The sequence below is a fragment of the Eptatretus burgeri genome, chromosome 7 (genome assembly GCF_056783735.1).
Source record: "Eptatretus burgeri isolate ZD-2024b chromosome 7, Ebu_testis_v1, whole genome shotgun sequence".
Lineage (NCBI taxonomy): Eukaryota > Metazoa > Chordata > Myxini > Myxiniformes > Myxinidae > Eptatretus > Eptatretus burgeri.
In genome coordinates, this window is record NC_140967.1 from 23,017,473 (window position 1) to 23,030,291 (window position 12,819).

Genomic DNA, 12,819 nt, shown 5'->3' on the forward strand with positions numbered 1-12,819 from the left:
GAATTGCATGCGTGGGCTCATCTTGTGTTCATCCATAAAGTACAATTTGCCTTAATAATGATAATGAGTAAATTAGCTCAAAGTAAGGCAATGCTGAAACTTCAATATGGGATTATGTGGTTTGTTTTTTTGTGGCTCATCTTTTTCTCAGCAGTGAAGTGTTAACTTTGTGGATGGAAGTTTTGACTTGGATGATATCTATGGAGCAGTAAAACTCATTTAAAAAAATATATATTAAAAATGAGTTTTGAGGTTCCTCGAAGAGCTGAAAAGATGTCTGTTCACTTTCATCATAAAAATGTTAAGCTCGAGAGATTTCAGTTCTAATATGCACTTTTGGGAGTGTTCCGTATGCTGAATGTCTGGATGTTCAATAGCAGATCTTTATATCAGCTTTCTTCTTTTGATACGTTTTTTTTTTAATATACTTTTTTCTAAAAGGTAATTTTCGAGGAATGAATTCTACCCAAAATTATATCATATGATGGCAATTACAGCAGGATTGTGGAGGATTTGTGAAAGACTTTTTCTCCATTAACGAGTACTGTCCTGAGCTACATGAGTCTTGATTAATAGGCTTGTGGGTGCTCCTTTTTTTTTTTTAAAGAAATTCATGATCGAGGCCTATTGCAGAGCACTATCACATATAGTGTAGTAGATAGTAGAAAAATCGTGCAAATTATGATACAAGCATCAAATTTGGCATTTCTGTTCTGCAGGGCTTTCTGATCAAATCTGCCCAAATTTGAAAATCCAAATTTTGAAAAATTAAAAAAAATATTTTTTTTTGAAAAAATTTGAAGTCACAGCTGGCTGAAATTCTTGAAGCGCAAGTGAACATCCCAGACAGAGAACCAAGGGGAGATGCAGTCATCATTGATGGCTCAGCACTTATCAATGCCCTACCTCCACCCACTTCAAAGATATTTGATGACTATGCTAAAGAAGACATCATCCCAAAGGTGGAATCCTATGGTGCCAGGTACGAGAGGGTGGACGTAGTGTTTGATGTGTACAAGAAGTCAAGTCTGAAGTCCGAGGCAAGGTCGAAAAGGGGCAAGGACTCAGAAGAAGAGTGACAGGAACCAGTAAGACCCCAAGTAACTGGAGAAGCTTTCTTCGAGATGACAGCAACAAGACTGAGCTGTTTCACTTCCTTGCGGAAAAGATGTGTGAAGCACAGACGACAAGCACAGTCATTGTCACAAAAGGAGAAGATGCCATTAGCAACACAAGGAAGTCACTGGATGCTGTGCCTCCATGTTCTCATGAAGAAGTTGACACTCAAATATTTGTACACACCAGGGATGCAACGACGGATGGTAGCAAGTCCATTATCATTAAGGCTAATGACACGGACGTACTAGTCATAGCAATATCTGTACTGCCATCCTTACAGCAACTAGGTCTTGAGAACATGTGGATTGCCTTTGGCCAAGGAGCCAAGGCACGATGGATTCCAGTCCATGAGGTAGTTTCTGCAATAGGGCCTGAGAAAGCGAGAGGGATCCCATACTTCCATGCGTTCACTGGATGTGACGTCGTGTCTGCCTTCTGTGGTAAAGGGAAGAAAACTGCATGGCAGACTTGGAACGTCTTTGATGATGTTTCTGAAACATTCACCAATCTCAGCCAGCATCCAACATTGATTCGTGATCTTGACTTTTTTTTTTTAATTTTTCAAAATTTGGATTTTCAAATGGCCAATCAGGCAGATTTGATTAAAATCCCTTGGAGAACAAATGTGCCAAATTTGATGCTTGTATCATCATTTGCACAATTACTCTCAAAAATTGCTGCTATCTGCCCCACTAAGAAGGTAAAGAGGCAACAAACTGGCAGTGGAGCGGGGGGGGGGGGAGGTGGTTGGCACATTTGAACTCAACAAGCAAGGATATGACTGAACAAAAAAACAAGGAACGAGCAGACGGAAGGAAAAAGAGTAACCTGCAAATAAGAGATTTGGATTAGGTGTGGTTAAAGGTGAGAATAATTATTGGAACAATGCATGCATGCATCCTGGAGGAGCCAAGGAAGGATCAACGTGGAGAAAGAACAGAGGGAGTTAGACTGGAGGAGAAGCAGTAAAAACAGAGGCCACAACAATTTCTGTGATGTGGGAGCAACAGGTCTTGGAGAAACAGATGTGATGCCAGAGCAACAACCCATAATGGAGAGCAGTACTCCATTGAGTTAAGACAGAGCTTGCAGACTGAGTAACACTGATTTTCCAGGGTAAGACTTGGATTGATGGAGGATGCCCAGCCTGTGGCTGGCTTTGGTGGTCAGCTTTGATATGTAGTCAGTCAGTCCTGGAAAGGTGATGGCTGATCGTGAGGCTTAGGTGGTCAGGCGACTGAACCACTTCCAGTTGATGACCAAGGAGATATATAGGTGTATTCGTTTGATCATTCTGGAGCGATAGGATAAGTCTGAGATTCATAGTTTCTTGCCTATATTCTTGCCTATATAGATGTCTATTATAATCATAGAGAGACAGAGACACTCAGCTGCTGTCTGCCTCGCAGAGGGCAAGAAACTGTAAAACACAATATAGAATTATTTGCAGAAATGAAGATGGCTTTGCAGGGCATCAGAGAGGTAATTAATACAAAAGAAGAACAGCACTGGGTCCAAAACAATGCATTGGGGAATTCTAGTCTCTGCTGGGAGGTGGGGGTGGGAGTGGGGGGGGGGGGAGGAAATGGTTCTATTTATGGCAATATTTTGATTGTGTGAGTGGAGGAAGTTTGAAGTCCAGGAATAAAGGTGGCCTCACAGGCAGAGAGCTTGTCAAGTTAGGCAAGATGGCTTTGCCATTGCTTCATTATCCCCACGCTTTTTGCAAAAAAATAAATAAATAAAATGAAGGGATAATATTATCGGCTCTGTCTATTTGTCCATCACGCTATCTCCTCCTAAACAGTTGGGCAGAAATTCACCAAACTTGGTAGTTATGATCACCACATGGCAAGAAGGTGCAAGCGCTTGCTGCCTCACATCTTGCTCAGCTTGACGCCGTGGAAATCAAGGCCTTGAAGATTTTTGGAATCTCATGTGATGAAGCTGAGTCTGGGAAAATCACTTTGCTATCACAGACAGGTTGGTGGTCTCTCTCTCTCTCTCTCTCTCTCTCTCTCTCTCTCTCTCTCTCTCTCTCTCTCTCTCTCTCTCTCTCTCTCTCTCTCTCTCTCTCTCTCTCTCTCTCTCTCTCTCTCTCTCTCTCTCTCTCTCTCTCTCTCTCTCTCTCTCTCTCTCTCTCTCTCTCTCTCTCTCTCTCTCTCTCTCTCTCTCTCTCTCTCTCTCTCTTCTACCGCCTCCTTTCTGGTATTTCACCATCTGCTCTTTCCGTGTTTTGTTCCTCCCCACCCCCCCTCCCATCCCAGGTTTCTGCAGGGGTGCACACGGTACACTATCAACTTACTTCTGATGAAACTACCTAAATATAGGATCACTGCCCACCTCCACTCATTTTTTCCTTTTTTTTTTTACCACCTGTGGAACAAACTTCAACATCCTCTTCAATCTCACCCCTCTCTCAAGATCGTCAGGCCATATGTTCACCACCATGTCAGATCGTCCCCAATCCAAAACCATGACCTTTTCTAACCTTGTTAGCCCCCACCCAATCCCTCCTCCTTACAAATTTGCCTCTTGAGAGCTTCCTTCTGTATCCATCTTGTTCACCTCAGGCATCCTTTCCTGCAACCCATTCCTCCCCACACCCATTTTTGTCTACCTACCTTTATCTTGGCCTTCAGCTCTGCTGTTGGTGTTCCCCACTCTCTCTGCTGTTCCTTTTGTCCTGTTGTGTCCTAATCCATTCGGTGTACTCACACGAGCTCTTCCATGAGCTTCGACTATGTGTACAGAAATGTGTACAGATATTTGTATCGACTATGTGTATGTGTACAGGTGGGTGATTTTGAGTTGGTGTTCTTTAATGTAATGTGATTTTATATTGAGTTGGTGTTATGTGAAATAAGAGTTTCAGTAACCTGCTAACTTCAGCTGTGACATTCGGACATCATGGATCTCTTTCACTAAATTAATGATGTCTGTCATTTGCATTGAGCCGCGTCGCGTTGCGAACGCTGGCTCTAAGAGAGCTCCGCGTTGTTCTTCTTCGTCTTCTTGTTCTTCTTATTCTTCTTCTGGTGAAGACAAAACCTTTATGACGTGGCTCTTGGGCACATTTGTCCTTGTTATTGGTTATAGTGCTGCACTTGGTAATGCAAGTATACCTGGAAAATAAACCTGATGGTGAAAACCTGGAAACGCTTTGCCCATTGTCTAAAGGTGGCCAAGATAGGAACTTATCTCTCAACATCCATGAAGGAATCCTGTGTGACCTTTCCCAGGAAAAAATGCCACAATTAGAACTATAGTATATGAGAGTAGTACTCTCATATACTGTAGTTGGTAACAGGTCCTACAACGGTAGTCTGCAGAGAATTACTATGATAAAGGAATGCTATTTTTGCCTGGGTTTGGATAAAGTCCATTCGAGATTGAGGCAATTACCAAGAATGTTAATCCTGATTCATCCAGAAGAAAAGGTTTCATCGATCAGCTCAGAGATGGAGAGACAATCTTATCGATTGTGTTTCAAGAATACGAATGTAGTTCAAATTTGATTCAAGGCAGAGTGATGTTTTTAGATTATTAAAATTTTAAGGTAATTTTTTTTTTGTCATGTTTGGAATGAATACCTATAATCACATGTTTCCTGCATCATTGCATGTGTTGAAAATATAGATGGCAGCAAGTGAGATAACAAAGAAGCTGAAATGGTGAATAATTGTGAATTTTCTGCTCAACAAAAACATCAAACCTATAAAAGTTTACACGATTGGCAGCACAGTGTGGCGATATGAATGGTACAAATATTTTCATGATGGACGTGAAAGTATACAGAATGATCAACCACCTCGATCAATAATGCAAACGGTGAGCGAGTTGAGACTCTATTTTGACTACCGGAAGAGTCTGTTCATCATCTCAACTCAAAAGTGAACATTTGTGTTGGTTATGTTACGTATAGTTCATAACAAGATGGTTATAGTGATAAAGAAAAGTTGAGGTGAAATTTGAACCACTCTACTAAATAGTTGTGTTTTGTGATTATTTGACTAGTCGTCATGGGTGTTTCGATACTGAACATGGCAATTGACTGTCTGCATTTGCATTCACAGGCACACATGCAGGCACGTTTTGTCATACTTCGTGTCCTCCTGGAAGCAGGCCAAGGCCTCGTAATGCTGCAGCACTTTGTTGGTTCAGACGGACTACCAGATGCTGTTGTCACAGTGGACAAAAGCAAGATCTCAACTATTGGAAAGGAAGCCATTGGTGCTTTCTTGCGCAAACTGCAGGTGAACATGTGGCGGCATGAAAAAGATTTCCCCATTTTTATGTACATCATATGTAGACTGCTCACCAGTACTCGTATATAACAAATACGATAAAATAGTGCAGAATGGCAGACTTACTGTGACTATTTTAAGCTTTCTAAATGCTCTGTTATTGCCTATATTTCTATATTTCTGTTTAATACCTTTCAGCCAATCGCTGCTCCTTAAGTCCTCGGGAGGAAATTATGTTCTGTATCTCTGCAAATTATTTGTCTGAGCATTTGGGATGGCAGGATGGCCGAGAGGTATGCTCACTCGCCTCAAAGCTGTCGCCCTGGGTTAGAATCCTGACTCGGCTATAAACTGTCATCCCGGTATTTCACAGGCAGGATGATTCCTCAATGAGTGTGCTGTCCCATGGATGGGAGTTAAGCGGGTGTCCTGTCTGCTGGCATTAGTTGGTGGACATTAAATATCCCATTGTGTCCTGCGTGAAGACTAGGTGAGCTATTACCGGCACCGTGGCGAAATTCCAAATTCCTGCCTGAACCTTTGTCAAACGTAAACCCTGGCCAGCTGGTTCATGAAAGACTTTGGCCAAGTTTCCCCTGGCCAACTCCACAAGAACATGGGAGTAATTGTGGCCATTGAAGAAGAACATTTGTCTTATCAGTTTCTTTTGCATGCACTTTCATGAGAAAAACGAGTTTTTTTACTTGGCTTCATTCCGTGTGCGTACCATTGCCTCTTTGGGTTTGAGTAACTTCCCTTGCTTTCTGTGTCTAAGATTGTGCCTTTGTTATGGTTTGAATTACTTTTTTGAATCTATGTCGGCATTTTTTGTCGAATTGCAAGGTTTTCACTTTCTTGCAATTATCTGCCAAGTCCATTATGTATGTTAACTTCATTACCTGCACTTTGTTGTTATCTTCAGCACTTCCAACTTGGTTCGTATGGTTTCCATCACTTTTGTTACCTCTGCCACCCAAGGTGGCTCGAGGTTGTTTTCAACCCTGTTTGTCTGTCTGTCTGTTTGTTTGTCTGTGAGCAGGATATCTCAAAAACTAAGGGACAGATTTGGATGAAACTTGGTGGACAGGTTGGGTGTGTGACAAGGACGAATTGATTATATTTTGCTGAAGATCCTGATCTGGATCCTAGAATTTAAAGTGATTCTTCTCTATGAGAGATAAGGCTGAAAACGATATACCGTATAGCATGATATTTCTAAAAGTTATGGTTGAGTTATGACAAAACTTTGTGGATGATTTGGGTAACTGATAGGAACAAGGTGATTACATTTTGGTTCAGGTCCAGATCCAGATCTAGCCGATCACAAAATATAAACTGTTCAGCCTGGCGGAGGTATGTGCTCTACCGAGTGCTGTTCCAGTTTCTACTGTTATTGAAGCCCAGTAGAGAGGTTTCTTGTTTGTTTGATTTTCAATTTTTCTTCTTGTGAAGGGGTCAAGGAGGGCGACCAGCATAACCGATAGGTGTATGCGCTTACCTTTGAGCTGTCTTCCTCTATTTTGTCCTTCAACCTTGCTGTTAATGTGCTTTCCTTTGTTCTGTTCCATCGTGATCCTTTTTATATTCTTGCTCCTCCACGGGCCTTCACTTCGAATACAAAAATATAAAAAATATCCTGTGGCTGTAACTGCAGGATCTGTGAAATATTTCTGCCCATTATTGAGTAACCTTCTTAGGGAAAGGTGACATTTTGATAATCTAATGACGTGTTGCTTCAATGAGCTCTCAAGAGGTTATTGTTGTTGAAATTGATAAGAAAAATCTATTTTTATTAATTTGTTCTGATGCCTCTTTTATTTTTTATTTTTTTTCCAGTGGTACAAATCAACAGCAGACGTGGAACAAGGCACCAAGTTTTACGAACGATACTCAGCTGTAACGGATGACACCCCAGAGCGCTTCCTGACACTTCAGAAGACCGTTCTGATGAGGAAAGTGCCACGCAAGCTGATTGTTCTGCCAAACACAACTACTAGCGGTACGTGTTAATTTGTGTCCAATGTGGCTTACCACTAAACGTGTTTCCTTACTTTAAAGATTGTGGAATTAAAAAAAAAATTTGATTAAATAGCTATTTGCAACAACTTTCATTTTTTATCAACTGCTTGTGCATTAGGATGCATGAACATATATATATATATCTTCTCCTCTTCTTCTTCTTTCGGCTGGTCCCGATAGGGGTCGCCACAGCGGATCATCCATATGATCCGCATAGTGATTTGGCACATGTTTTACGCCGGATGCCCTTCCTGACGCAACCCTGGTCGCCTCGTACGACACAGGGATATGGTACACCTATTTTAACCGGGGTATACACATATATATATATATATATATATATATATATATATATATATATATATATATATATATATATATATATATACATACATACATACACATATATACATGAGTATATATCCCATCGACCAGATTCAGTGGTAAAATAGTTGTTCTGTCTGCTCTGAGCCTTGTAGGTCGGTGTTTCAAACCCCGGCTGAGTCATACGAAAGACTTAAAAATGGTACATGCTGCTTCTTTGCTTGATGCTCAGTGTTTAAAAAAAAAAGGATGGAGCATTGGAAAACAACGCTGGGAAGGCAATGGCAAACCACGCAGTATAACCCTCGTCAAGAACTGCTTCAGCAGCACTGACGCTCTGTGGAGAGAATGTTACATCAAATCAATATATCACCATCCATCGTCTCATATATTTACATCATAATACACGTTTGGGACAGGCAGGAACTGCAAGATTGTTCATTTCATGCCTAGAAAGATTGTTTCAATTGCTAAATTGGGGAAATAAAGGAATATGAAATTTCGACGGAAAAAGAGTAAACCACCTCTGACCTTGTCGGAGGGGTGGGGGAACAAGAGGAAATCTGAAAATCAGAGACTGGGGGCATTAAAATGAACTGTGTCAGACCGGCTCTAACACCGATCATCCGTCCATGTACTTTTGTGTATGTGATATTTCAAAAAAAAGTTGAACATTTAACTTTCATATTGCAGATATCTATTCCTTATGGCATTATTGCAATCTGATTACATCACGGCTGTGATTGCCTGAATTATGTTGCCATGGCAACCATCTCGGTCACTTGGCTTGTATATGCGATATTACAAAAACCTACACAGATCTATTCCTCGTACCACCCAAAAGGTGGGGTACCTAGAGTGTCAGCTCCTTGTCGTTTTTGAAGTATCCTGTTTCACTTCTACTTCGTTTCTTTGTTGCTACTTTATGGTAATCCTGAGGTATGACTGCTTTTGGTATTATAACTTAATTTAGTCCATCTTCTGCATCAGTTTTGCTTTCCTTTAAATCTCAAAAGCAATTAGAATGGCACTTGGTAGAGCGCATGCCTCCACCAGGCTGAACAGTTTGTTTTTTTTGTATCCTACTGAGTGGCCGGATCTGGTTCCGGACCTCCAAAATCTAATCAGCTTGTTCTTGTCACCTACCCAACCTATCCATCAAGTTCTGTCCGAATCAGTCCATAATTTTTGAAATGTCTTACTATATATCGTTTTTGGCCCCATCTCTCACAGGTGACGAATTACTTGAGGAATTCAAAAATTATCTTATCCGGATATGGATTTGGATCTTCACCAAAATCAAATCGCTTTGTTATCATCATACACCTAACGTGTCCACCAAGTTTCATTCTAATCTGCCCATAACTTTTTGAGATATCATGCCATATATCATTTTTGCACTATCACTCAATAGTAAAGAATCACTTGAAAATTCTCAGATCCAGATTATGATCTGGATTTTCACCAAAATCTAATCAATTCTTCCTTGTCATACACCCAACCTGTACACCAAGTTTCATCCGAATCTGTCCATAACGTTTTGAGATATTCTGCTCACAGACAGACAAACAGTGGTGAAAACATAACCTCCATATACCTTCCGTGGCAGAAGCAATAAGTGTCTCCTAATTACATTTACATATTGCTATCAGTTTGCAATTTATTATATTACTAGCAAATATCACCCGTCATTTCTCTGACGGTAATATTAAAGGGGGGGAGGGGAGAGAAAAAGAGAGGGGAAGAGGGAGAGAGCAGGGATAGTGAAGAGGTGGAGGGGAATGGAGAGAAGAGGGAGGGGGAGCAAGGATGTGTGTGGGAAGGGAAGAAAGTGTGAAGTGAGAGGAAGAGAAGGCAGACGTGCGGTGGAGCATTAATTACGATTCATACTGTTTCATCAAAATTATTCTGCATAAAATAACAGTGAAGATGGAAACAAAATACAGTATTTCTGAAATACATTTTCTACCGGTCATACTGTAAACACGGTACGGATCCAAACTCCTGTCCGGCCAAAAACACCACCCGGACACGTCCGGAGACAAACACCATCCAGATATAACCACCGTCCGGATATATATATATATATATATATATATATATATATATATATATATATATATATATATATATATATATATATATATATATATATATATATATACATATATACACATATATATACACATATATACACATATATACACACACATACAGAGACACAGAGAGAGACATGTGGAAGGAGAGTGCTGAATTTTATTCAGAGTGGGGAGCAAGGAGGGGACAGACAGAGAGAGTGAGTGGTGGGAGTGGGGGGGGGGAGGGATGTGGAAGGAGGAAAAAAGATCGGTGAGGGGTGACGGAGGTGGTAGCAAATAGAGTGATATGTTATGCTTAATGACCGAACACAAATACAAAAAATTTATGCCAGCACATGCAACGACACAACAGACTTTGTAAAGTAATCCGCTGGCTCATCTGCAAAAACTTTGATGTGTCAGTTCCAGAAAATTAGTGGGAACATTTACCAAAAGTAATCACTGAAAACATGGAAGTACCGATCACGTACGACCTCATGATCCCATCGAGTGTGAACATCAAAAACAAAGCAATGCGACGAGATATCATACTTGGGTAAAAAATGAAGAGAAGAAGGCATTGCTAAATTAGGTGTTAATAGCAGTGATTTTGGACTAAACGATGCAGAAATCAAGAAAATGACCAAACACCAAGACCTCAAGACTGAAGTGAGAAGATCCTGGAAGCTGAAGAATGCCAAAGTTGTACCAGTGATAGCTGGACCTACGGGAATGAAGACAAAGAACCTCACAGAGATATTAAACATAGGGGCAGTATCTCTGGGTGCTCACCAGGTAGCAGCTGGATAAAATAATCAGACAACTGCTGGTCGGCATGGATGACCAACAAAATATATATTGGAGAAAAAAGTAAATACCTCTGGATTTTTTTTTAATGCCATGAACAAGCAATGGTACATCACAGGGGGGTAAAGATGATGGTCGAGTTTCATTGGGATTGCTTGTGTGGTTTTACAAAAGAAAGCACATACATATTTTGGGGGGCAACTCCCCTCTCCCAGTAGACCCTCCTAGACCCCAATTTTTTAAATGTGAACAAACTTTAGTACATCACGGGTGGTGCAGATGGTGGTCAAGTTTCATCGGAATTGTTTGTGTAGTTTTGGAGCAGAAAGCAAATACATATTTTGGGAGGCAACCCCACCCCACTTAAATCCCCTTAGAGCCAGATTTTTCTGTCATGAACAAACTTTGGTTCGTCATGGATGATGAAAGTTGTGAAGTTTCATCAGAATTGTGTGTATCGTTTAAGAAGAAAGCAAATACCTCTTTGGAGAAGCAACTCACTCCTCCCCCACCCCCCGTAAACTCCCTCTGTAGACCCCTTCAGACCAGGTTTTTTTTTATGCCATCGCAGGTGATGAAGGATGAGGAGGAGATTGGGACCATACTCTGTGCAGAGCGTTGGTACTGCTTAAGCAGTCTCCTTGGCTATTGGGCACAATCCTGGACGGGTCACCACTCCGACACAGTACACCAGCATGCTGGCACTCATTTTGCCGACATTGGAAGGATGACAGGCCACGTTAACCCCACCTGGTATTAATTCAACCGCTGAGCGGTATTTGAACTCAGGACCCTAGGATCCAAAATCTGCCACCCTAAGCATTAAGCCAACACCAGGCATGATGAAGCCTGTTGTTGGCATAATGGTTAAGGGTGGCTTGTGGTCAAATTTCATTGAAATCGTTTGTGTAGCTTCTGAGAAGTTACAAGGATTTGTGGATGGGCGGACGGATGGAAGATGCGCCATCCCATAAGCTCCCTGGAATTACTTTACAGATGAGCTAAAATCCATCACTGGGAATATTATAACAAACGAACTACAGTTGGAAGTTGATTGGGGCTCAGTGACGATCCTGAAGAGAGCCCTCAGCACAAAACTTTGACAGCAGAAAACTTCACTCATGCTCCATGAACCGTGACCCCTTACCGTGATGAAGGCAGATGCTTTGAGCTTGTCTTGGGAGGACTCCATTCCACATTCTGAAACCCACATACTGTATGTAGATACCAATCAATGACACACACACACACACACACACACACACACACACACACACACACACACACACACACACACACACACACACACACACACACACACACACACACACACACACACACACACACACACACACACACACACACACACACACACACACACACACTGCCTTTTATTAGTATAGATGAACATTAAATGTTTTAACAGCAATTAAAAAGATGTGTTTTAAGTTTATTTAATTCTGCCACCGACCAAAGGTGGACCGAGGTTATGTTTTCACCTCTATCTGTCTGTTTGCATGATATCTCAAAACTTTTTGATGGATTTGGCTGAAACTTGGTAGACAGGTTGGGTGTATGATGAGGATGAATTGTTTCGATTTTGGTGAATATCCAGAGCTGGATTGGGACCTGAGAATTTTTTTGGGTGATTCTTCACAACTTAGATAAAGGGCTAAACCGATATATAACATGATATCTCTAAAAGTTATTGACAGATTCAGACGAAACTTGGTGGACCGGTTGGGTAGGTGATGAGAACAAGCCACTTTTATTTTGGTCCAGGTCCGGATACAAATCTGGCCTATCGTTGAGATATAAAGCATAAACCGTTCAGTCTGGTGGAGGTATTCACTCTACGGAGTGCCGTTCTAGTTTTAAATGTGTCCAATGATGGGGCATCACGTGATGCATAAATAGTGTGATTGTTTCAGAGCTTTGGGGCAGCACCGGACAAAGCTCGAATACCGTAGTGAGTATGAATGTAGGGTCCAGGTGTCATTTGCAGGTGTGCTAAATATGATGAGTCTAGTTTGATAAATAAATAAAAAATGTAGACGTTTTCAGTGTGAGTTTTGTAATGTATGGAGGTGCCGGTCTATTTTGAGCCTTGTAGGTGAGAAGCAAGATGTTGAATTGGACATGTGGGATATGAAGCCGATGCAGTGAACGAATGATATGGGTGATGTGTTTATGACTGCTGGTGCATTAGACGAGGCACACTGCTG

The 12,819-nt window shown here is 41.2% G+C and overlaps 1 protein-coding gene and 1 long non-coding RNA gene across 4 annotated transcripts in view; one reads left to right on the forward strand and one right to left on the reverse strand.

Annotated features, from left to right (window-relative positions):
• DPP3 (dipeptidyl peptidase 3) overlaps nt 1-12,819 on the forward strand; it is a 374,981-nt gene that overhangs the window by 339,488 nt on the left and 22,674 nt on the right. For all 3 annotated transcript variants that reach the window (XM_085887695.1, XM_085887697.1, XM_085887698.1), the window contains exons 16-17: nt 5,196-5,375; nt 7,203-7,365. In XM_085887695.1, coding sequence (XP_085743821.1) covers nt 5,196-5,375; nt 7,203-7,365 — 343 coding nt within the window. The remainder of the gene's footprint in view (nt 1-5,195; nt 5,376-7,202; nt 7,366-12,819) is intronic.
• LOC147022822 (uncharacterized) overlaps nt 9,946-12,819 on the reverse strand; it is a 5,991-nt gene continuing 3,117 nt past the window's right edge. Inside the window, exons 1-2 of the long non-coding RNA XR_015059932.1 lie at nt 11,742-12,819; nt 9,946-10,511 (exon numbers count right to left, since the gene is read on the reverse strand). The exon at nt 11,742-12,819 is cut by the window's right edge and continues 3,117 nt beyond it. This is a non-coding gene — a long non-coding RNA (uncharacterized LOC147022822). The remainder of the gene's footprint in view (nt 10,512-11,741) is intronic.